Source organism: Mustela lutreola, chromosome 3 (assembly GCF_030435805.1).
Source record: "Mustela lutreola isolate mMusLut2 chromosome 3, mMusLut2.pri, whole genome shotgun sequence".
NCBI classification, from domain to species: Eukaryota; Metazoa; Chordata; class Mammalia; order Carnivora; family Mustelidae; genus Mustela; species Mustela lutreola.
Genome location: NC_081292.1, coordinates 211160134 through 211186175, shown reverse-complemented (window position 1 = coordinate 211186175; position 26042 = coordinate 211160134). Strand labels below are relative to the sequence as shown.

Below are 26042 nucleotides of genomic sequence, written 5' to 3'. Positions count from 1 at the left end.
TTTCTTTGTGGTTATATAGGTACTATTTTCATGTCATTGAGCAAAGAATAAATTTCCCCTACTGAGAAGTTTGGTTTTTTCCAGGAAGTTGGAAACACTGGGGAGGACCGTGCAGAAAAATGGTGAGTGTTGGAGTGCTTGGGTGGTTTGTCGGTTAAAGGGCTGCCTTTGGCTCAGTGTTGTTCCCAGAGCCTGTAGGATCAAGCCCTGAGGTGGGCTCCCTGCCTGGTGGGGAGCCTGCTTCTCCCTCTCCCTCGGCCACTCCCCCTGCTTGTGCTGCTGCTCTCTCTGTCTCCCTGTCATATAAATAAATAAAATCTTTAAAAAGGAAAAGGAAAGTGGTGAGTGTGGAATGGGACGATCCAATCATTCAAATCAGCCAAGTCAACTACGGTAGGAAGTGATGTGATGTCACAGTCAGACCCCACTGACATCATGCTAGATGTCTGGGGCGTCCACAGGCACTCCAAATGCAGAGACCACAGCTGAACACGCATGGCTTCTGGTCGCTGCTGCAGTCCGCACCACCAGTGAATCTTTAGGATGCTGGAAGCAGCCACCCAAGATCCCAGTCTGGTAATTTGGGTGTCTTTCTCCTTCTCCCTGCTCCCGCCCCCAAACAGTCAACTTTCTCTGTGCTTCTAGCCCGGTATACTGAATCTCTTAATCCTTTCCTCTCCTTTCCAGTGTCACAAGACTGGAGCAGCTCATCACCGCTTTTGGGAACACCTCTAAACTGACCGGCTGTCCTCTGACGGATCCTTCTGCAATTGTCTTCCATGCTGAGAGCAAAGTGGTCCTGCTGGGCCGACTGGTACCAAGTTGGGTCCCTGACTGGTTTCTTTCAGTACTTCACAATCCCTTGCAGCATAAATTTCAGTTTCCTTACAGGGCCACCTAAGCTCTTACAGGAGTTCATGTATAGGAAGGTTTAAACAGCACCCGGACACGGTGAACTCTACAGAAGCGTCTATTATTTAAAAAGAAGATTTTTTTTTTTTTTTTTTACATTTTATGTGTTTATTTGACAGAGAGACAATGAATGAGGGAGCACAAGCAGGGGGAGTGGGAGAGGGAGAAGCAGGCTTTCCCCTGGGCAGGGAGCTGGATGGGGGTTTGATCCTAGGACCCTGGAATCATGACCTGAGCCAAAGCAGACGCTTGACGACAAAACCCAGGCGCCCTGCTATTATTATTTTTTTAGTGACCTCATTTTCATTCTCCTTTTCCATCTAAAACACTCTCAGCAGCCATTGCTCACAGTTTTCCAAGCATACAGTGTTTACTGCACACCTCTAGCCCCGCACCCCACACACAGACACCCCTGTTCGGTTTTCAGACCACCTGGCCACACCGTCTATGCGAGGAACTCTTCGTCCTAGTATCCAGCCTCGCCTGGTGCTTCAGAGCGCGCTCCCCACTAGTCACCTTCTTTTTTTTTTTTTTTTTTTTTTTTTAAGATTTTATTTATTTATTTATTTGACAGACAGAGATCACAAGCAGGCAGAGAGGCAGGCAGAGAGAGAGAGAGAGAGGGAAGCAGGCTCCCTGCTGAGCAGAGAGCCCGATGCGGGACTCGATCCCAGGACCCTGAGATCATGACCCGAACCGAAGGCAGCGGCCTAACCCACTGAGCCACCCAGGCACCCCCCACTAGTCACCTTCTTGCACATTCTGTGCGACCTCAGCACATGGCCGTGTGTTTCCAGGGGTAACCACCACACTGGATGCTAATTTGCTTTTGTATTTCTCGGCCCTAACAGGTAGGAGCTCCCAAAATGCAGGGACTGACCTTGCTTATTTGAAGCACCCACTGTCAGACCTAATCTCGTTTAGGAAATGTGGGTGTTTTTGACCAAATGAAAAGTGCACGCAGCCATCAGACAAAATGTAATTAAGACTATTTGAGAACGTAGAAATTCCCTTTTGAGCAGAGAGAGGCAATGGAGTTAAAATCCGTAGAACTGCGTTGATTGTCGCCTGTCCTGGCGGTGGTGCGCCACAGCCTGCAGTGCTAAGAGGTCCCGACCAGCGACCAGTGGGCGCTGCGTGGGTGTTTCCGGAGAGTAACCAGTGCGCCACCTCCTCCGCTGCTTTGGGGTCAGGTGGTGGGAACTGTATCCACCTTTCCGCAAAATGGGCCGCGTCTCCGTAGGGCTGGAGGGTCTCTCGCCGACCAGCCCCCCCGAAAGCGTCTTCTTGCCCATTTCCCCGCGGAGGCCGCCACCCCGCGCCCCAGCACCGCGCGGACCGGGTGCCCGCAGCCCCGCGGCGGGAGGCGGCGGGAGGCGGGAGGCCGCGGGGCCCCGGCTGCGGGCTCGCCCCGCCCTGCGCGTCACGTGCGCCGCGCTGCGGACTCCCCCTCCTCCGCCGCCCCCGTCCCCGGCGCCGCCTCCCCGGCCTCCTCCTCCCCGCCAGGCGCGCGAGGCAGACGGCACGAGCCCGAGCGAGGAGCCCGCAGCCCGGGCGTCCGCCGCCGCCGCCGGGAGCCCCGCAATATGCCGCCGGGGCCCCGCGGCTCTCGGCCATGGCGAGGCTCCGCCGGCGCGTCCCCTGCGCCCTGCTGCTCGGCCTGGCCGCGCTGCTGCTGAAGGCGCGGCTGGTGCCCGCGGCCGCTCGTGCCGAGCTCGGCCGCTCCGACCTCAGCCTCATCCGGCAGCAGCAGCGGCAGCGCGAGGAGGCGGCGGAGGAGAGGCCGGAGGCGCCGGCGGTGCGCCCCACCGGGCCCGCGGCAGGTAGGTCCCGGCGCCCGGCCCGGCCCTGCCCTGGCGTCGCCGCGGGGAGCTCGCGGGCCCCGTCGCCGCCCCCCGCGCCCCGTCGCCGCCCCCCGCGCTCGCTCCCCAGCGCCCGACCCTCCGCCGCCTCCGCGGACCTGCCCGGACCCCGCCCGCGGATCGGCGGCGCGCGCGCTTCGGGGACCCGCCCTGGGGGCGAGCCCTCGGGGCAGCGCGGGACCCGCAGTGGGCCGGGGAGGGGTCGCAGGGGCCGGGCGAGTGGCCGCCCGAGGCCTCGCGTCCTTCCCTCCCTCCTCGCCGAGCCCTTCCCCGCGCGCGTCTCCCCGGCCCCGCCGGCGTCTCCGCTCCCGGAGACCGAAGCTTCTCGCCGCGGACACCCACGCGCCTTCCCCGCAGCTCGCGCCGCCGCTGCGTTTACGTGTAGATCCGGGGAAGCTCGATTCCTTTTATTTTCCGTTTCTGGGTTTTCTGGTCAGCTCATTCCGTCGGGGTGATGAGACGGACTCAGCAGAACGGAACCGGAGCGGGGGTGCAGGGAGGGCGCAGAGGAGCGGCGGGCGGGGACGACGCGGTCCGTGGTGACGCCGCGCAGCCTGCGGACGGTCCCCGCGCGGTGGGGTGCCCCGTGCGACCCGGCGGGCGGAGGGACAGCGGGACGGTCGGTGCTCACCGCCTCTCCGCACCCCCGCCCCAGCGCCCTGCCGGCCGCGGGGCTCCCGCTGTTTACGGAGGGAAAACCCGCCCCTTGTTTTGGCAAGTGCGTTTAGCTTCCCGCAAAACCAGAGTGAATTCTATTTTAACGCTGGTTTTGCTTTAAAATCCTGCCTCGTGACATGCGAGACGATGAGAAGGAGACGCTGGGATCATCTCACTCTGTGCGCATCGCCCGGGCAGTGCTCGGGCCTACGGCTGCGGTTCCCGACTCGGTGGTTTAATGCGTTGGAGCCGAGGACGGAGTCGCCGGCGTGTGCGGGAGCGTGCGTTGCCGACCCGGGTGTGCGGGAGCGTGTGTTGCCGACCGGCGTGTGCGGGAGCGTGCGTTGCCAACCAGAGACTGCGGGAGCGTGTGCTGCCGACCGGAGTGTGCGGGAGCGTGTGTTGCCGACCGGCGTGTGCGGGAGCGTGCGTTGCCGACCAGAGACTGCGGGAGCGTGTGCTGCCGACCGGACCGTGCGGGAGCATGTGTTCCCGACACCCTCTAAACCAGTTACTAACACTCGAGTGTGGGTACGAGTCCCGAGAGGAACGAACGCGGTGTGCGACGGTTTTCCCGGCGCTCTGGGACTCCGGTGCGACCAGCATGGCTCGAGGCTGCCCGAGACGCGCTGGCTGTGGAAATACGGAGACTAAAGATGGACAGCAACTGAGAGCCCGTCTGGTCCGAGAGGATTCCGGGCATCAATGACAAAACAGTTCTGAGAGTGGTGATGGGTTCTGTGCTTTGCAGTGTATTTTTAGTCTGATACATCTTTTTTTTTCAGAAATACTAGTTAAATGGGTTTTGACTACGGTGGTGTATGTTGTGATGAAGGTTATGAAAAACTGCAACATAGGAAAACTTTTGTATCGAGCTGCAAATTAAAATGCTTATTTTCTGTTATTTGTGAAAATATTTTTGAAAACAGTTGTTGTTTGGGAAACTCGCAGTTGTTGTCTTATTTACATATTAGCTTAATCAAAATAAAGGAATTACTACCAAGCGGATCAAACCGGAGCCTGCAAAGTAATCGATTTTGACTCTTGCTTTCCCTCAAAAACTAACTTCGCAAAGCCAGTGGCAAAGAAGAGAGCAACTCAGTTGATTGTGGTTTTAGTTACTGGAATATCGTGTCCTTTAACGAACTACAGCCAATAAACAAACGAGTTAAAATACTCCTCTGAGCACATTGTCACGGATTGAAGACCACTTCCCATTCCCACCTTGGCTCCTTGAGTGTCTGTTCTCTCTCCCAACTGAGGATCTTTTGGGAAACATTCCAGAGGCTCACTGCTGCCCCCAGGCCTCTGGTTGGCTGCCCCTCTCTTTCACAGTAGATGTCCAGACACCGAAAATGGCCCACTGAGGCTTAGAGCCTCCCGGGGCACCCCTCCCCCTCCTGTCTCTCACTTCTCTGACCCTGCTCACTCCAGTACATCCACACTGGTTCCCTGTGTCTTCATTTTTGCCGGTGGGCCTGCGTGGGACCTTTGGCCTTGCCATTTTCTCCGCCTGGAATTCTGAAACTTCACTTTCCTCGGGTTTGCTCAGTGTCACTGTTACAAAGAAGCCTTTCCTGACCAGCTCAGTTAAATGATCATCTTTATGCCCTTTTGTAATGCTGCTTCTCCCTGGTGCTTGCTACCCTCAGCCCTTCCTCTACGCCTGCCTCCTCCTGCTAGAATGTAAGAGGATACGGACTTTGTTCTGTTCACTACTACGTTAAATTATTCTGTATATTTCAAAGACCTGGAAGGGCATCCGCTGCAGGTAGGCACGGATAAATGTGTTCAACGAGTGAATGAATGAATGAATGAATGAATGAATAAACAAATATGCTGGCATCAAGGATCTTTCTGATCCTTTCTGGGCGTTTGCTACTTCATCATCTTGTGAAATTCTGCACCAGAGTTTAGTGAGGGTTGTGTTAAAGGAACGTTGGGTAGACATATTTGTAAGTAGAGGGGATATGAAGTTTAGATGTTTAGTTTTACCTAATTTCAGTGTTTGTCCTGTTCCGACTCTGGAGAGCTGATCGATGCCTGCATGGAGTCTGCTCCTCACGCCTGTCCAGATTCTTCACCCAAGGGCAGTTACGATCCCCTTACGACCTGGGAGGTATTAACAAACCTTTAAGTAGCTGTTACGGAGCTCGGGTTAGTTCTTTGACTCTGCCTGGTGCTTCTGATTCTTTGGACACATTACGTGAACAAGTATAGGATTTGTCACAAGCAAAACTTTGAAAACTAATATGGCATCTTTGGTGACTGGTACATGACTGAGCCTTGTCAGTCCACAGTAAAGAAACTGCGCATTGACCTTTGTTCGTATTCTCTGGATGTTATTATTCTGAAAATGTATATCTTTGTATTCCTGAGAAATTAGGAAGTGAAGGTGAAGAGTTGAGTATGAGATTGAAATAATCAGGATGTAAAAAAGTGAATTTTTGTCTTCTCGTTAATTATAAAACACCATCTTTGGAGCGCAGAGAGAGTAAAGGCGTAGGCGGAGGTCTGTCAGGTCTGTTGTTCTCTCCAGTGCAGGCAGCCACTTGGATTTCTCCATCCGCACCCGTGTTTGTTAGAAATAAAGATGGGAGGGCCCAGGGGAGAATTAATTTGGGGGTTGGTGCTAGCTGAGAAGCCATACCCTATTCACTCTGATGGCCCGTTAGCCGGGAGGCTTGCTGGGGGTGGGGCCAGGGGAGCCCGAGAAAATCGTGAGCTCCATTTCAGATTCTCCACGTGAGGTGACACAGGGCACCTCCACGCATCTTTCTAAATGTCTTCTGCACACAGAAGAAGCTTCTCGAGAGATACATTTTCATGATATAAAATTTTTGATGGAACATTTCACTGATACATATTTTAGCCTTTTGATTTTGGAAAATGTCAGATATTTAGAAAGTAAACACAGCAGCATTTGAGAAGCCCGTACTGGTCTCCCAGCCGTGATAGTGGCTGAATTCGGCCACCGTCGTTTCACACACCCATGCGCCCATCCCTCTGTGTGGGATTTTGTTGGGGGGGGGGGGGTGGCAGGGGAATGCAAATACATCGAAATGTCCGTATCTCAGGTGTACTATTTTATATTTTTGACAAATGGATAGGCTCATATGACCACCAACCCTATGAAGATAGAGAACCTTTGCATCCCTGTAGAAAGTTCCCTCCTGCTTCCTTCCCAGGCAATCCCTGTCCCTTACCAAGAGATGACACTGTTTTACTTTTATCGTGCATTAATTTTGTGCATTTTCTGGTGCCTCATAAAATAGGATCATATAGCATGCACTCTTTTGTGTCTGGCTTCTCTAGCTCCATCTAATTTCCGTAGGTTTTGTCCATATTCTTGTGTGTTCAGTAGTTTCCTTTTACTGCTGATCCGTAGCCCATCATAGGGATTACTCTAGTTTTGTTTATCGCTTCCTTCTGTTGATGGTGATTTGGGTCATTTCCAGCTTTGACTATTGTAAGTGAAGCCGGTACATTCCTGGACAAATCATTGGGTGTGCACGTCCTCATATCTCTTTAGTAAATGCCTAGGGAATTGCTGGGCCAAGTAGTACGCTTGGAAAGTTAAAACATTTTCCCCCAATTCTGTATAGCTGGAACCACACTTCATAACCTATAATTTAAAAATTATGAAATCCAATAGTATTACTGTATGCTTTCTTTTTTTAATTAGTCACCATACAATACCTTAGCTCGCCTTTTGTGTGAGCACAGCCCATATGCCTAGAACATACCCAATTGTCTGCTTTTTAAGTTCTCTTATGACTGTGTCCGTAGGACCAGGCAGTATTCTTAAGTACTTGGTTATGAGGTCTGTGACTATAAAGGCCCATTCCCTTGGGCCTAAAACGAGTGATTCTGAGTAGGGTATTTCATTTCATGTAGGGTAGAGTGTGTGAAGGAAATGTTAATCATTGTCTGTCCTTACTAACATAGCAAATCTGCCGCTGGAATCTGGAGAACCCAGACTGTAACTCACCCCAATACTGTATTAAGCTTCTCTGAAACCTTTAGTTGATAATGCCTATTAAGATATCTATGTTAAGGTTCTATGTCTTGCACAGAAATTAAGATTTTAAATGAACTTCATTTATATGGGAGTGAGATCTTGATTTCTATTTAATGTGCATTTTTCTGAAGGAGGTTTTTATATAATAATTAGGAAATAATTCAAAAGTAAATATTCATTAGTATTATCAGCTATTGTATTTATTTCAGTTTTGTTTCTGTTCAGTAAAGAAATGTTAGTTTTGGGGCACCTGGGTGGCTCGTGGGTTAAAGTCTCTGCCTTCTGCTCAAGTTGTGTGTCCTCAGTGAGGAGCCTGCTTCCTCCTCTCTCTCTGCCTGCCTCTCTGCCTACTTGTGATCTCTGTCTGTCAAATAAATAAATAAAATCACTTAAAAAAATAAAAACAGTGTAGTTTTAATGTACTTGTTGGCTCTGTGGACATGGAGAACACGTACGCAGGTAAGGCAATACCGATTCGTAGCTACGGCCCTCAATGCTAGTTAGTTTTAGGTGACCAGTTAGTTGGAAGCTGGTAGAAATGTCCAGTCTCAAGCCAGAGCTCATGTTGTGAGGACCCTGGCTTATTTCTGAGGAAGGTACTGGAGGGACATAGTACAATTCCATACCCTCTGACTGAATCCAGTGTCTGTGGTTTTGTTCCCAGGTAAGTCCTCCCCTGCTTTATCGTAGCAAACAGGATGGAGAGACAGATGATTTGTTTTTCCCAGTGGGTTAGCAATAACCAGGAGTTGTGTAGAAGTTGGAGGTGTCTTGGAGTTTCTGACTTACTGGATTTTGTGGCCCATGCCACCCTCGCTTACTCCCCTGGTTTTGGAAAGGGTAGAAATTAAGTTGTCAAAATATGCTCAGTATAGTTAAGTGGATTATGGTTCTTCAAAACTTTGAACATGTTCTTTTGTGTTGTACGAGTAGAGTTTATAAATGCCTGGGTGGCTGAGACAACATTACCCAAGAGACCAGAAGAAGATCTAGTTACTGTAAAAATGAAAGCAGGGAGGCCCTACCTTTTATGTAAGGGGGAACATGTCACCAAAAGTAGTAGGAATAGTGGGATTTATTTAAATATTTGACTAAGAATAAACTATGCATGAATCAGTGATAAGAGTATGTCATGAAACACAAATTATGATTAATTAAATTTGTATACCTAGAGTTAGGGAAAAATCTATCTACTTATTTATGTTTAAATGAATTGATATATTCCAAAGCTTTACATTTACAGACAGATACCTTCTTTTCATAAAATAAGTACTTCCCAAAATATAGTTTCTAATATATTTGTGCTAGTAGATTTTGGATTTTTAGCTGAAAAGCTATGATTTAATACTGACTAAATTAATCAGTTTAACACTTATTCATAATCATAAACAAGAAAAATTTTTAGTAATGTATGAAACAACTAATCTCATCTTCCAGTGTTATTTATAGTGGAACAGTATCTAATATCAATTAAAATATGTAATAATTAAAAGTACAAAATTTTTACTTTGCAGATTATAGTGAGCCTTCTTGGAACCCTATGCTCTTAGAACTAGAATGAGGTAGAAGTGACCTTTCCCTAAGTGCTTTGCCCGGCAGTGTTTGAAAAGTATCTAACATGAGCTCGAACACATCCATAGCTGAAAAGACGTTGTGGTAGCCCCTGGCAGTTACAAAGTCTGATAAAGCTGAGCGTTAAGGACAATCTGATGTTTTCCCCGCATAGGAAATATGACTGGGATGAGTGAATGTTTTTATCATCTCAACTTCCCCTGTCAACTAATTAAGTTTGCGAATGAGAAAAATTGAAAGAGTGTGTGTTGTAAAATTCCTTCTGTACCATCGTGTTTCAAAGAGGGAAGGTCTTGTGAATTCATAAATCTTGGTTAAGTGTGGGGTGTGGAAGTGGAGGAGGTGAAGACTTCGGAGTCTGAAGAGAAAGGAAGGAGTCAGAAGTACCATAACTCACTGCGATGAGTCTGAGAGGGGGTCATGTCGGTAAGTTCACGGGAGCGGAGATCAGGCACAAGGCGCCACTGTGCGTATGAGGGACTAAGCAGCCGAGGGAGGGCTGTAGGGGGCTCTTGGAGAGCCTGAAATCAATGATGCAATCTTTAAGTGTCTAGTATTCAGAGTCTCTCTAAGATTTTCAGAGGCATCTTTGACCTCAGAAGTGTTAAGAAAACCTGCCCTTGTTAATTAGTCCTTTGTGAGAAGACCCCATAAGAGGAAGATAAAGGTAACATTCAGACTCAAATAGCAGTTTTGTATGTTCTTAACATGTGAAGTTTCTCTGTTACTGTGCACACGTGATGGGTGAAATCAGTAGGTGTGGCAGCAGCATAACTCATCCTCCGGAAGGCTTTCACCCTTACGAGAGCTGGTGGCTTGGGATGCGTGTGCCTTGGTCTGTCCCTTCATCCTTTGGCTTCTGTCCCTGCTGTAGAAGAGCTACCAACACCCGACAGAGCTCTCTTGCTAAACCCCATGACTCTGGGTTTCTTTATATCGAGGCTTTGTTATATGATAAACTGGTGGGATACCTTATACCTGAAAAAACCCTCTGTTCAGAATTCATTGGCAGTCAACCCAGAAACTCTCTGTGTCTTGGCTTTTGGCCATTCCACAGAAGAATGGGGTCACTGAGATTAAGTTAATTATCTTAATAAGGGCTCTAATGATTTGGTGAGTCATCTAATCCTTTCAGGTCTGATTATAAGCCTCAATCAGTTTTAGCAGATGAGGACCTACTCAGGTTGTTATTAATTCCCCAAGAAGGCATTTATAAAAACCTAAGCCTTTCCCCACCAGTGAAATATGTATTAATCTTTGGTCTTTAAACAGTTTTGGGGTCAAAATAGTCATTTCAGCTTACAGTGATTGAGTCTGCCAGCAGATGAACTTGCTGCTTTCATTACCAGTGCTCTCCTGGGCTTTCAAAATTAATGCTGTTCCTAAACTCACTGAAACCTATATGTTTTCTACTCACTTTTTTGATTCATGCCTTTCCCGACTTCACTAATAACTGAGTACATTGGAAAAATGAGATTCTACAATGAGTGCATAGCAGAGTAAAGAATTTTATTTGTCTTGAGGAACAACTTCACATAGCAGAATTTTTCTTTCCTTTGAAAATCCAAATGCAGAGATTTGTATTTCAACACATTTCGATGTTTCGAAGATAAATAAATGTGTCGCCACTTGGAAAATTGCAGCTTCAGAGAACAGCATGGGATACAGACATGGGGGCAAAAACGAAGGCGGCATCCCTGCCGGATGCAGCTCTTTCTGTGACCACTGTGCCCGCACACACGAGGGCGGCTCCTGGTCTAGAACTCGGGGCAGGGACTGTGTCTTCAAGCTGCCAGAAGACACGTCTAACAAAGGCACGTGAGAATAGGCCTGTTCTACTCCCCTTTCCTCCCTGTCGGCCTGCCTCATCAATAGCATAATACCGAGTCTGTGGCTTTGCGTAATTGGCTGTGCAATGATTATGTTACTTTAAAAAAGCGATGGCTAAGTATTAATGTTAGAACCATAAAGAGCTTGATACTGTAATATGTAGGTAATTAAAATATCTTTATATTCTAAAACCTAAAAATAGAAAAGATAGTGTATTTTGTTTTCATTTGGTTTCACATTTCTGACTCTCTTACCACTCTTCCCTCTCACGAGGATCTCATCCGCCTGCGCGGCTTAAATGCCATCCGTGTGCTGGGACTCCCCAGAGCTCACTCCTGAGTATGTCCACCAGTTATTTCACATCTTTGTGTGCTGTATCACAGCCATTTCCGTGTAAGCATGTCTAACTCTGCCCTGATGTGTCTCATACTCCTTCCAGAATAGAAAAACCTCCTCCTTTATTGCTTTTCTTTCCTTTAACTATAGTGCCCAGAATTTATGTGTCTTATAACTGGAAGTTTTTAGCTTTGACTGCCTTCTCCAAAGTTCCTTCCTTCCTGTTTTTTTTTTTTTTAAACATTTTATCTACTTATTTGACAGACAGAAATCACAAGTAGGCAGAGAGACAGAGAGAGGGGGAAGCAGGCTCCCAGCCGAGCAGAGAGCCCGATGCGGGGCTCGATCCCAGGACCCTGAGATCATGACCTGAGCTGAAGGCAGAGGCTTTAACCCACTGAGGCCCCCAGGCGCCCCCTTCCTGTTATTAAAGACAAACGGAGAAGGTTGAGGGGACTGTCCTGAATTTCCTCCACCTTTTCATCCAGTTAATCCCCAGATCCCAAGTTTGTGTCCATTCCAAACTCCATATCCCCCAGAGCAGCCTTGGGGATCATCTGCTCCCCACCCCATAGTGGTGGTTGTATTTTTTTTTTTTTTTAAGATTTTATTTATTTATTTGACAGAGAGAAATCACAAGTAGGCAGAGAGGCAGGCAGAGAGAGAGAGAGGGAAGCAGGCTCTCTCTGAGCAGAGAGCCCGATGTGGGACTCGATCCCAGGACTCTGAGATCATGACCTCAGCCGAAGGCAGCAGCTTAACCCACTGAGCCACCCAGGCGCCCAGTGGTGGTTGTATTTTTAAATACAAATCTGATCGAGCTTCCCATGACATTGCGAACCAAATCAAAGGTCTTAACGTGACCGATAAGGCTTTGAGGGATTTACTATTCTAGTCTCTGCTCTGGCTCTCGGGGTCTGGAGTGACACCAGTTTTGCGCCTCAGGGACTCTGATACACACAGGGACTCGCCTGGCTGTTGCATTCAAACTTCAGACATTAGCTTAAATGCTCCTTCTTTTAAACGGGTTTTCTGGACTTTCCAGACTGAGCTAGGTTCCTGTGTTACGTGGTCTCATAAGTACCTCCTGCTTGCTCGAGGCGTGTAGTTGATTTGTAGCGAGACGCCCACTCTGTGTTTCTGGATTGTCTTCTCTACACTAGAAGTCAGGTGAGGCCAGGTGCAGTCATTGTTTTGGTAGGGTTGTGTTCCTGTGTAAATATTTATTGAATAAGTGAATGACCCAATAGAGAGAAATATTCAATTGAATGCTTTCTCTCATTTACTTGCTTGAGTTGGCTTCTCTAAAGAGTGTATTTAGGAGAAGGATGTTATAGAGGGAAAAGGCTGTAGCACTTTCAGAATGAAGTGGCCAAAGTGTGTGTATTTGGGATCAAGAGAATGCCTAGTTTCATTTTTTTAAAAATATTTTATTTATCTATTTGACAGAGACAGACAGGAGAGAGCAAACAGAAGCAGGGGGAGCGGGAGAGGGAGAAGCAGGCTTCCTGATGAGCAGGGAGCCCCGACATGGGGCCCGATCCTGGGACCTTGGAATCTTGACCTGAGCTTAATGAGTGAGCAGTCCTGTTGCCCCAAGAATGCCTGGTTTCCAAAGTATATCTGGGAAGAGGAATGTATTTACTCAGATTCAATACAACATGTGTTGGTTCATATATGGGAACAGAGATGATATACAGGATTCGTACAGTGACTGATTTCATCCGTCTTCTTCTTTCTTTTTTGAAACAAAACTCACTGGGTATCTACTGTTCGCCAGGCACTTCCTCATCACCAATTGCAGGGGACACCCAGTGGGGCTGTAGAGACAGAGACTGTAAATGATAGTAGCGTGTGGTGAGTGCTATGTTGTGAGTGTAGAGGATCCTGTGGAGACAGGGTTTGAGGAAAATCATTTGGCCTGTGTCCTGGAAGAAAGCACACTTAAAGTGAGTTGCAGAGGGATGTAAAAAAGCAAGAGAAGGACATTCTTTTCTTATTTTTGATCTGGATTTTTTTCTGTGGTAACGACACAATAATTCAATTCCCTTTTATCTTTGCTGTTCTCTGGAATTTGATTTCCTACTTCTACGGCTCATCATTTTGAGATTAAAAAAATTAATAATAATGTCGCTTCTTTCACAGTGCCCACAGACTTCTTAAAGACAGACTGATGATATGCCTGCCTCTCTTAAGGAAAGGAACTGAATCCAGAATTCAAGCATCAGCCCGTTTCTGTCAGTGTGGCTCTGCTGTGTGACCCCACAGTCAGTCCCTTGCACCTTGGCGTTGATACTCTACCGTGAGGACAGCTGGGCTGTCTACCACCCTGGCCACATTGTGCTCTTCTCTTGATATGTCAGTCCTCAACATGAGCACAACAGACCACTTGTGTCTCCATGTCACCTAGGACCTCCTTCCCTCCCGTCGGTGCCAGCCCGGGGCCGTTTCTCAGATCTGTCCTGGCTCCTTTTCTTTCCCCTTCAGTGACCCTAACTTCCGTTTCCACAGCTCACCAAAAGAAGTGAGCCCTTAAACTCTATGTTGTTAATGATTGTGGCTGGCCGTCCGAACTGAGACTTTTTAAAAAATATAATTATGCAAAGCAGTTGCTTGTTTTTTTTGCTAAATCTGAAAGTTTATGGCCCCTATTAGGTAGGAATTTTATGTATCCATGAAGTTCTTCTCTGTTAAAGTTAAGCCAGAGATGAACTCCTCGCAAGAGGCCATTTAGCTGAAAATTGCTAAAGCAAGAGAAGGGGCATCACATCGACTCGAGCTAGCGACATCGATGTGTGTTTGTGGGAGTAAGTGAGGTTCGCTCTTGCCACCTGAAGCATTTTATCATGCAGTTTCTGAAATTTTTTTTAAACTCCTGAAATGTTGTAAATCCTCCAGGCTAGAGGGATCGAGACCCTGAAACAGCTGCTCGTGGGGAGAGCATCTCGCTGCAGCCTCTCAGGCTGCTTGTGTGGTTCTGTCTCCGAGCCTCCCCTGCCCATGGTACCACGTGCCCCAGCACTTGAAATGTAAACCGTATTTACCTGGGAAAGCCAATATATACATCTGTTTCGCGGAAGACTTTGTGTTAACCCAGCAGATCTGCCCCCGCCCCCCACTGCGTCTCTTGCAGTCCCTGTGGAGAACCGGGCATCGCCGAGGACTCAGCCTCCTCCCTCTGACCTGTCGCTCGAAGAGTTAAGTGCCCACCACAGCGTCGTAGCGTCCACTCCTCCTGGTTTGTTGTCGCGGCTACTTGGTCTGTCCAGGCCCCGCCTGGACTTTGGGTCTGTTACAGTAACTGAGTCGGTCTCGCTGTTTCTTTCCTCCGAGGCGGACCGGACCCAGCTGCGTGGGCCACTTGCAGGGTCGCCTCCTTTTCTTAACTTTCATCATGTCGTCCTTAGATCATCATTAAGATTTGGATTCTCTGCCAGACCTCTACGTCCCGGCAACTTTTATAGTAAATATTTTGAAATATACTGAAAAATTGAAGTGGTGTCGTGAATATTCACATGTCCTTCCCCGGGACGCAACAGTTGTCAAAGTTTTGTCATATTTGCTTCTCTCTTGCGATTCACTTTATTGCACACGTGGGTGCATCTGGTCCCGTGGAACCAGCTGGAGCGCAGTCACAGGCTTCCGGACTTTCCTTCCTGAGAGCAACCGTGCGCCTCTCTGAACATCTACGTAACTTTTGATGAACAAGTAATCATTCTTTTGAAATGGTGAAATAATTAACAACTTTTTAATGAACTGTATAAACATTAATGAGGAAAAGATAGAGCTTCAGTAACAAATGATAGATTGTGTGGGGCGAATTCTTAAGAAGGGTTCACTTTGATTTGTTATATTTTAGCAAATAGCATCTTACTTATATTGCATGTACACCACAGTGTGGTAGGACAGTGCTTTGTATAAAGGTAACGTTTTAGTCAGTTATGGGACTCTCCAAAACGGGGGGTTCTGCTAGGCTTCCAGTTTATTTTGTTCCTTGGTCATTTCTTACCATTCACGGTCAGTTGTTTACATGTAACTTCTGTGTGGTCACATAGAGAATTGCATGGTACCTCTCTTCCCCTTTCTTTTTGCTGCCCTCATGCATCCACGTTTGACGGTGGGAATGGTAAGATGTAACACAGAAGACTTCTCATCTGTGTGGACGGAGCCGGTGGCCTGTGAGCAGTAACACAGATGGAGTTCCTGGTTTCCGTCGTCCCCAGGGTCCGGCCAGATCACTGTTTTCCTTTCCTCGTACGAGTTGATAAGTTCCCATTTTTGCCTCAGCAAATTCTGGTTGGATTTCTGTTACCTAAAAAGCCATAGCAGGCTCAAAATGGTATCTCCTGCACTAAGTCCTAACTCCAAGCAAATTTTGAATTTGTGGACATTTTCTCTCCCCAGGGGCCCTGCCCTCCCTCTGTCTTATCTGAAAGTCCCCCAAACCCCAGCTCCGCTCTACTTTGTCCATGAAGCTTTTCCAGTCCATAATTATTTCCTCTTACTAGGTCACTCACAGTCTCTGCTTGGCGATTCCCTACCTGATGGCCGGATGTGGTAGGTCAGTCTGTTTCTGCTGTGCTTGTCTTTCTCTTGAGCTGCTGAATGTGTGCAGAGCACAGACCCGTTCATTCACCCATTTCACACCCCAGAACGCCCAGCACACTGCACGTGCTCGAGGAAAGCATGTTGATTCGTCCCATGCCATGACTCTGCCTTTCGTTATTTATGTCTCTGCCCCTCATGCCTGTCACGGTGCTGTGTACAAGCTGGAACTCTACAATTCATGGTAATGAAAAGAATGTGTTTATCCTTAGACTTAGGAGTATGGGGCAAATGCTGAGGGTATTAAAATTATTTTGAAGATAATGAAAAATACTACATTATGCGTTAAGACTGAGAACCATCAGTCTGATAGTAATACACTAGTATAGAGACACGTAAATGGCTCAGTGGTTAAGCCTCTGCCTTTGGCTTGGGTCACGATGCCAGGGTTCTGGGATCGAGCCCCACATTGGGCTCCTTCCTCAGCAGGGAGCCTGCTTCCCCCTCTGCTGGTCCCTCTGCTAATGTGTGTGCGCAACTGTGCGCGTGTCTCTCTCTCTCTCTTTCATCAAAGAAATCTTTAAAAAATCTTAAAAAAAAAAGATAAACCAAAGTATAACGGTTAAGTCTGGACCACTGTTTAGAGTCCTTTCCTTTCCCTGCCCTATATCTTTGTTTCCTTCCATCTTTACTTTTATTTTTTGTCCCTCATTAGCACTTAGTTTTGTCACTTTGGGTCCACGATGATAACCTCCTGCTTCTCACACCTCCTTTTCCCTCACCTCATGGTGCTAATTTAGCTGCAGGATTGCAGAAAGAACCTTTTTATCTCCTCAAAATACTGCCCTAGGGCCTCTGAATCATAAAAAAACAAGCTTCTAAGTCTACATTGCAAACAAGTACATTTAATTAATGTCTTCAGTGATTATCAAAAGTCCTCTTTGTCACAGAAAGGATGCTACATCAGAGAAGTCATTAAACCTTTTTATTGGCACTTTAAAAACCCGGGTGACTAGCTGAGTACTAGGTCAGGACTGTACTGTTGGAGAGGAACGGCCTCGGTGAACTTGAGACCTAAAGGAAGGCTGGTGTGGCCGCCTTGGAGAGCAGGAGACGGGGTAGGGTTTAGATTAGGGCAAAGGTCAGCTTCTGTGCCCTGACACGTTTGTTTCCATGGTTGGTGGCTTTTCCAGGACAGGCGTCCCTCGAGGGCTGTGTGGTTTGGCGGTTAGAACATGGGCTTGGGGGTTCGGGCCACGGGAGTTCAGAAATCTGCTCTGCCTCCTTAGGTGTGCTCTTGGGAGTAAGTGTGCACAACTGTTGTTAGCTGTTCAAGTTGACACATGAGAGACGCCTTGACTTAACAGAACTTACCAATTACCGTTATATATCTAATATATATATATATATATATAATATCTAATAAATTAAATATTTCAGAGGTATGAGTACACTGTTTTGATTTATATTCTTGGTAGTATGTTCGTAAGAGTTGAGTAGGTACTCAGAAGGTAAAAATGCCAGTTTTACAACTTTCTAGCAAATGAAGCTGGATTTGTTTTCACTGGTTCTTTGTAAATGAGACTCTATAAGTACCTGTGTTTCTGTAATAAGAAATATTGAAGTGTATCATGGAATACAATTACTGTTTTTCTTTTAAATTCTTTTAAAATCTAGAAGCTGCATTGTCTTTGGAATGTTACCTCAAGCAAATGAAACATTCAAAAGCCAAAAATCAGAGTGAGGTTTTCACTACTCTGTTGATTCCTTTTGTTTCGCTGAGAAGACAAATTGGCTTTTAAGAAAGACTGAATTCAAACAGTGGTTTTTATTATTCTCTTTTCTGTCCAGAAAATCTGAACATGGGCTAGAATTATGTCAGCAGGCAAATGAGCCAACGGTCCGGCTCTGGTCTGTCGGGAAACGTTGTGTTCTAAGAGTCGTGTTTTCCTTTACGGAAGAAACCAGAAGGCTGTGCGGTTCTCTCCTTTGCTTGCCTTTGCATTGTGCTGTGAGGTATCATCTGTCCCTTAAAATGGTGTATCTTGGGACGCCCTCCTCAGAAAGAATTCTGCGGCAGAGCAGAGATCTTACTGTTTCCAGTGCATACTCAGAGGAGTAGTAAACCCTGTCTCTCACGATCACTCCACCCAGAGATGCTCTTTCATACCCTAATGGAGACAGCTGATCGATTCACATATTGATTGGATCCAGAAGATTGCCTGCTGTGAAATTCCAACTGACTGAATTCTCAAATTGGTGTGCAGTTGCTCCTAACCAGTTCAGAATTTTCTTATGTTGAGGATATTCACAAAACAAATTTAAGCACTTTTCATTGAAAGACGAGAGGAAAGAATGGAACAGAATTATAAACTGCATGTTAAGAGAAAGGTGTTCAGAGACTATTTGCCATTCTTATTTCTCTAAGTAGGAAGCAGGAGAAAGTCATGGATTATAAAGGCCCAATAGAATTCAACAGGAACTTATTAAAAATCCCTAGTCATGTTAGAGATTGTGTCCAAATTCAAATAATAAACCAGATGAAGTTTGGAAAGTCGGCAGGACAAAAATAAATCAGAGCAGGTGGTTTGGGAGTTATTTTTTGTCCTCTTTGAATCGACTGAAAACAAAGGACTGAGCCATGTCAAAATGATCTTTTCCCTCCTTACTCCCCAGCCCAGCAGATGGCAGGAGCCCAGTAGCCGCCCGGACTTGCGCTGGGTGCACAGTAGCAGCTTCCTGAACGGTTGGGTCCGCGGGTAAAGGTTTGCTTCCTGGTTGGTTTGGGGAAATCGATCGGCAGGCGGCAAAGGCTAACTAGACAGCTGTGTTCAAATTGACGGCTAGCTAAATGAGAGATTTGACTTCTATCATTCATTTTTTTAAATCACTTTTTTTTTCTAAATAAAGCAGCTTATGCTATTCCCACAGGCTTTATCATAAGAGAAAGAACTATAAAACGTTAGGAATGGTAATATCTTAGTCTATAAAGTCCAATAATTAAAAAATTGAATATGATATACTAAGATTCTAAGATGGAAAATTATTCAAACAGTCAAATAAGGATGGGCATGTAGAATCCTCCGACTGAGTGTGGCAAAGGCTGGTGGTCATTCACTCTGCAGTCTCTGACTTTTTGCAAAGACTTTGAAGAGCAGGTTTTCTACTCTCAATATACCGATCATTGATAACTGGAGAGGACATAGACATATAAATATAATTCAAGGCAGGATGTTCTAATATGCCCATTAGAGTTTTACAGTGCTGTAGAAACAGGAGGTAAGGTGAGACAGACTTTCATTATTAAGGGTTGATTTTCTGATTGTTTATAGCTTAGTTACCTGCTTTTTGATCACCGCAGTTTTAGAACCTACATACCCGGGGTGGTTGGAAAGAAATCAAGGTATTTATTTATTTATTTGCCTATTGTGTCTAAAAGGAAGGTGAGCTGGTAGAACTTAGGGAAGGAAATAGAAACTTTTATAATTACTCCTGTCTTCACTATAGGAAAAAATTCCCCTACTTCTGTTTTTATTTAAGACATTTTTCATCCTAATTATGAAATATTTGAAAGAGACATATAGTCTGTATATATATAAATATAATGGATTTCCAGGTAATCATCACTGAAGTTAACCAAATATTAGCTTTTTCCTGTATTTTCTTCAGATTTCTCTGTCTCTCTATAAGGAACAACAACTAAAGATAATCAAACTCACTTTCACCCTTTTACTCACATCATGCAGAATTATTATTACATTACTATATATCTTATAATAATTATTCTGAAGTGGGTGTCAATCTTTTTGTTTGAAAAACTGAAATAGATGTATGTACATATTAGACATATCTGAAGTTTGCTTTTTTTCATTCAACAGCGTGTATGGGGGACTTGATACATTCACACTTCATTAATTGGGTTTAATTGCTGCATAGTATTCCATAATACACTAAGGCACACTGATGTACAATTAGGTTTTATCTAGCAATTTGCTATTTGGCAGTGTACATGTGGTCCAACTAGCAGTTGTCTCCTTCTAGATGAGTCTAAGAATTCACAGAGTGTTCAGACAGAGAAGTGGGATCACCACGTGGTATGTACGGCTGCAGGATTTAGGTTTGAGCTGCGTGGCAACAGGGAGTTGCTGCAGGTTCTGAGCGAGGGAATAACAGGAAAATAACACTCAGGAAATAATAAAATGGCAGGCACTTCACTTTTGATATTATATGGAAACACTAGAAGCAAGGAGACCCCAAAGGATCTGTGGGAACACTTCTGTTGGGGCCAGACTATATTAGGATCAGTCCTCCCCTGAGATTTAATAACCCAGGTGAGAGGTGGTGGGCTCCTCGCTAAGATAGTACAGCAGATTTTTTTTGATTAAAATATTAATTGTGTACATTTATGATCACTGATGTCAAGCTTGGCCCCATGATTTGCAGTGACCCCAATTTAGTGAATATCGTATATCTTTTCCTACTGAAGTCAGAAGAAGCTATGTTGCCTTTGGCAGATGAAATCTGAGTGGAAGGGTACATGGTACTTCCAAGCAGAAACATTAAGAGCCACTGGGAGGTTCCGCTATCTTCATGCCCTGCCTCCATGAATTCCTTAGAGGAGCTGCTTTTTTAACGTATCTAGTCTGTCCACGTAACTCTTAAAAGAAGCTGTACAATTTGCATTTTCCTGGTTACAGATAAGTGCTCAACACTTAAAAACTTTTTTTCTTCTTCTTTTCTTCTTTGTGAGCTTTTTGGTATGTGTTGTCTGTTTTCTCTCTTCTTTTTTTTCTTACTGATTTGGGAGTTTTCATATCTTTTGAATAACAATCTTTGTAGTTTATATTTTTTGCAGATCCCATTTTCCAGTGTCTAGCTTGTCTTTTAACAATGTTTTTGGGGCACCTGGGTGGCTCAGTGGGTTAGGCCGCTGCCTTCGTCTCGGGTCATGATCTCAGGGTCCTGGGATCGAGTCCCGCATCGGGCTCTCTGCTCAGCAGGGAGCCTGCTTCCTCCTCTCTCTCTGTCTGCCTCTCTGCCTACTTGTGATCTCTCTCTGTCAAATAAATAAATAAAATCTTTAAAAAAAACAAACAAACAATGTTTTTTAGGGTACCTGGGTGGCTCAATGGGTTAAGCCTCTGCCTTCAGCTCAGGTCATGATCTCATGGTGCTGGGATCGAGCCTCACATCGGGCTCTCTGCTCAGCAGGGAGCCTGCTTCCTCCTCTCTCTCTGTCTGCCTCTCTGCCTACTTGTGATCTCTGTCTGTCAAATAAATAAATAAAACCTTAAAAACAAACAAAAAAGGACAATGTTTTTTAGACTCTTTTGTGGAAAGTTTTAAATATTTTGCTGTAGCAAAATTTCTTTTTTTTTTTTTTTAAGATTTTATTTATTTATTTGACAGACAGAGATCACAAGTAGGCAGAAAGGCAGGCAGAGAAAGAGGGGGAAGCAGACTCCCTGCTGAGCAGAGAGCCCGATGTGAGGCTCGATCTCAGGACCCTGAGATCATGACCCGAGCCAAAGGCAGCGGCTTAACCCACTGAGCCACCCAGGCACCCCGATGTAGCAAAATTTCTTAATCATCACATTTACGTGTGCAACTTAAAAGTTCTTTCCCTAATCTGATGTAATTTGAAAAACCCTCTGTATTTAGTTCTAAAAGTTTTTCTGTTCATATTTAAGTGTTTAACCCATCTGGGATTTATTTTTGTGTAAGGAGTGGGGTATAGACAGAGGTGAAATGATTTGAATCTTTCAAAAGTCCTTCAAAACCCATACGTGCTACATTCTTCATCCTCCATGAGCTTCAAGATATATCACGGCATTTCGAAGGTGCCTATACGCTGACGCAAGGTGTTCAGTTATTTGAACTTGATGCATCATCTTTATTTAAGTATGTATTCTTTTCTCCCGAATGACTTTATGAAATAGGATTGCTTTCAGAGCTTTTCAAATGAAAACGACCCTTGCATAGCACTGAGGTGACAGACACAGCAGGAGCAGGCTCAGAAGAATGTGAGTGACATTATTTTTTAATGTGGGCAGTACTGTGCTCAAGTCTGCTAATGCCGAAACGGCATGCTGTGTATGGAGAGTGAAACTACCATTTGGAAGCAAAAACCCAGTCTGGAGTCTAGTGCTTACTGATGGGGAGAGCCACGTGGTCCAGGATGGTGTTTCTCAGCAGAGCTAGAAACGGAGTTCATGTGGAGTCCTTCTGGGCTAGTATTGAGCTGAGATTGGGGAACTTGCAGAGGTGGTGGCGGGATGACATGAGCCCTGGAAGCTGGCTTCTCTGAGGTTTTTGCTGGTTGGCGGTGGGTCCACTCCTGGTCGCCTGATGTGTGAGGTGGTCACGGATCGGCTCCCTTACGGGGGTGAGTTCAAAGAGACAAGCTGTCCGTGATTTGGTGGTTAAGGAGGTTCAAGCCAGTTCCGTGGCTCTAAGGCTACAGAATGACACAGTAAGCACAGATTTATTTAATGTTTGTTCTGGTGCTTACCTATCACCATGGTTACTGAGCAGTGTGTCTTAGGAGTGGAATAGCTCTTTTACTCTTGCGTGTGTAATTCGTATTTAGAGCTGACTACTTCGAAAGTGAGGTGATGTGGTTTTTCTTCAGAGAAGCTTGAATTCAGATTTGGGAGTGGAAAACAGTGTATCTGGTTTGGTAATAAATTTGCCTCTGCCTCTGCTCAGCTTTGCTTGAGATAGGAAAAACAATCACATACAAGTTCATCTACTGTTCCAGAATCTTGCACAATGGCCGGTATCACATCTTGGATGCCTCTGTTTTCTGCTTGAGGAAGAATAATATCTTCAATGGAGCACCACACTGTCTTCACTACTTCCTCACAATGGGATGTTGAGTAGTTTCCTTTTTGAATCCTGTTTTCCCATTTCTCAAATAGGAAGAAATACTTAAAATGGGTTTGTGAGACTTGAGATGAGTTAGTAGATATAAGCAACTTAGAACAATGTAAGTCCGTGGCATCAGTGTTAACCTCTCTTGCTTAGTGAACGTTTGGTGAACACATAAAATTTCATGTTTGAAATAGACTTACTTTTCCAACCAGTTCATTCCAGATCAGTTAAATGGAGGTTAAAATGGATGATTAAATTCTTTGCCTAACAGAAGTCATAAAAACAAAGTCTTTTTCCTAATTGGCAACTCACAAACATGGATCATTTATCAAAATTCGCTCCAAGAATTTTTAGTAAATATTAGTTATTCTGTTCCATTATGTTTCTATAATTTGTTTTTCATGTAAAATATATCTTATTGAGATTGTTTAGTTTTATAGGAATAGACAGCCTTCTTATAAACTTCTTTATGAGAAAAATTTCCAGAAAGGCCAAATTATACATGGTTAAATGTGTATAAAATATGGGCTAACTTTATGGGGGAGGTTTTGGTGAAGTCAGTGTTTCTTCAACAATTACCAGAAGAGACTTACTTTCAGAAGCTAAAAAAACACAAGTGTGGAAATATTCATTGCCGAGTGCTGTTAAGCGCTGTGTGCTATTTCATTTCCTCCCCCGGCAAACCCAGTGGGGCGCGTCTCTTAGGGCTGCCTTGTTCTCATTTCATGGGGGATATTGAGGCCCAGCGTGGCCGGGTGGCTTGTCGCAATCGCATAAAAAGAGATGGAGCTGAAACTCCGGCTGTTTGGCTTTTAAAACAGACTGTACTGTCCCAGGGGGGCGGGAAATGACCCATGTGTACCCATAAAAATAAAACACAATTTTGAAATTAGCAACATAGTTACAGCAGTCTTTTTTTTTTTTTCTTTTTTAAGATTGATTTAGAGAGCAGCATGCATGTGGGGGGCGCAGTGGGGAAGGGAGAGAAACTCAAGCCGACTCCCTGCCGAGTCTGGAGCTCAACTCCGGGCTTGACCTCAAATCTCAAGATCATGACATTGGGCTGAAAACAAGAGCCAGACGGTCAACTGCCTGAGCCTCCCAAGTGCCCCTACAACGGTCATTTTTATGTGGAGCTGGGAACATGCTGATGTCCTCAGCAATGTTTAGAAACTTAGATTATGGGAACCTTTGAGCTCACTGAAATCTCATGCATATTTATGGGTACATGCATTTGTGTATCTGTAGTTGGGGGTTGTGGAGGTGAAGAGAAATCATAGATCCATCAGATAGTCAAAAGGGTTAAGAAATCACTGGCTCTGGTGAAAGAGGGGAAGTCTCTTCAGTGGAGTTTTCTGCTAATGACTGGGATGGGCAGATTTGAAAATTTCTTTCCAGGACAGCAGATGAGTCTAGTACTAATGGGTGCTTTTGTTCCCATGCCAGGACAGCAGATGAGTCTAGCACTAATGGGTGCTTTTGTTCACATGCCATTCTTCTTCTCTGCTCCTTTTCCCTTCCACTCGGTGCTCTCTCGTCTGTAGTTCCTGCCCTCTGCCGGCTTAGGACCTGGCATTTTGGCTCAATCCACCTAGAATTTTCTCCGGTCTGCAGAGGTTCTGTTGTGAGAGGAGCTCTCTGGTGTCCGCTTAGCTTTCACCTCTGTCAGGAGCCATTCTGAAACCTCCAGGTGCGGCTCGGTGTCGCTGCTCTGTGTTCCCGTAGCATTTGGTGTTTAGGAGCACTTGGGGCTCTCAGCTGAAATGGCCCTCAGCCCATCTGCATCCTCGCACTAGAGGAGGCTAGACTCCCGGCGCCCGGCCAAGATCTTGTTCTGTTTGCCTAACATCAGTGCTTATCACCTTGATTGACAAGTGTCAGGTACTCAGTCACTGTTAAATAAAAGAATATGATTTCTGTTCTCTTCATCATTGAGGCTCAAAAATTCCCCATCATTTTAAGTTGGTCTCAATTTCAATATTGTATCAGTTGCCACCTGATGCTTTTGCATCTGACCCTTCTTTATACTTCTGCTCTAATGCTGACTTCCTTTACATGATCCTAAACTATTGCAATAGCTACCTTCAGTTTCTCGCTGTCCAGGCCCATTTCACAGGTGGCTCCCAGTGAGATGGTCCACTCCTCACAAGAAGAGTCTTGTCACGTTGCGTCAACAGTGGAAGGTGGTCACCTTCCACTGTGCTCAGACCCGTCTCCTCTTCCTCAGCGACTGCCGTTCCCTTAACGTTGCATTTATTTACTTTCTTTTCTTTTTTTTCCAACTCTGGTGCCTTTCTCATCTGTTCCTCCTTCCTTACATGTTCGTACTCCAGCCCCATGTTTTAAAATTTATTCCTTCCTTCAAGTTCAGCCTCAATTAATTCTTACTTGAAAACATTGTCATTTAGAATTCATATTTTCCTTTTCTGAATCCCATAATACTTTGTTCATAATTTTGTATGCCTTTCCTCCTGGGCTGTCAACTACTTCAGACTTGAAACCGGTTGTATTAAATATAACAACAACACACATGAAAATTTAGCACAGTTTCTGCACATGCTCTCTCTGGACCTGGCGCTCTACCTGATGCCTGGTCAGTATTCGGTGAGTGTCTACTCATGTGAATTTAATTGCTATCTGAAGTTTTGAAAATACCGCAGTGCTATCTACAGACCTTTTTCATACAAAATGAACACTTATATGCATGGTCCTATCTGTTTTGTCTCTTAAGATCTTTCAATTTCATGTTACTTTTCCACCTCAAAAATAATGAATGGTCCGTTTTCCTTGCAGTTTCCCAGTCTGGCAACATATTAGTTATCTGCTAATACGAGCTGCATCTTGTACGTGTCGTGGAATTAATGCTGTGTTAATGCTTTCGGCTCTTGTAGCCCCTGAATTTCTATTTGCTGGTCGGTATTCATTTCAGATGTCTGTGGACAGGGAGCTGGCTTCGTGGTGCTACGGGAGCAGAGACGCACAGAGAAAGTGCTGGGACTCACTCTGTCCACGTCTAGCCTTCTCGCAGCAGGGTGGGTCTCGTCTGCTATAATGAGATGCCAACCGACCCACGGTTGGTTTCAAACCCTTTCTAAAGACGTGCTGAAGCATGTGTCTGGAGGGTTCTAAATAAATTCCATTTTCTCTTTATTGGTTTAAACATACTTTGCATGTAGAAAGAACCAGAGAAGAAAGCCTCCGTAAGAGAAAATGGATGTTTCCTTAAATCCTTTCCACTTGATTTTACTGTGAGTTCACGAGTGCAGCCCCGAACAAGCAAGCGCACATGCGTTGGGCTCCTTGTGTTCTCTGTAAGGGTGCTGTCTCTGCACTCATTTTCTTCACAGGAGACGCTCTCACCCCTTCAAGAGGCAGGAAGAAAAAATAAAACAAAGCAACTAATAATGTTGGGAATAGAAGGTAAACTTAAAAGA

General features: G+C 45.4%; 1 protein-coding gene across 1 annotated transcript in view; it reads left to right on the top strand.

Moving 5' to 3' along the window:
• Positions 1 to 2386: 2386 nt before the first annotated feature.
• The window catches only part of FAM171B (family with sequence similarity 171 member B), a 64167-nt gene continuing 40511 nt past the window's right edge, over positions 2387 to 26042 (top strand). Inside the window, exon 1 of the mRNA XM_059168660.1 lies at positions 2387 to 2735. Within this exon, the coding sequence (XP_059024643.1) occupies positions 2528 to 2735 (208 nt within the window). The 5' untranslated portion in view covers positions 2387 to 2527. The remainder of the gene's footprint in view (positions 2736 to 26042) is intronic.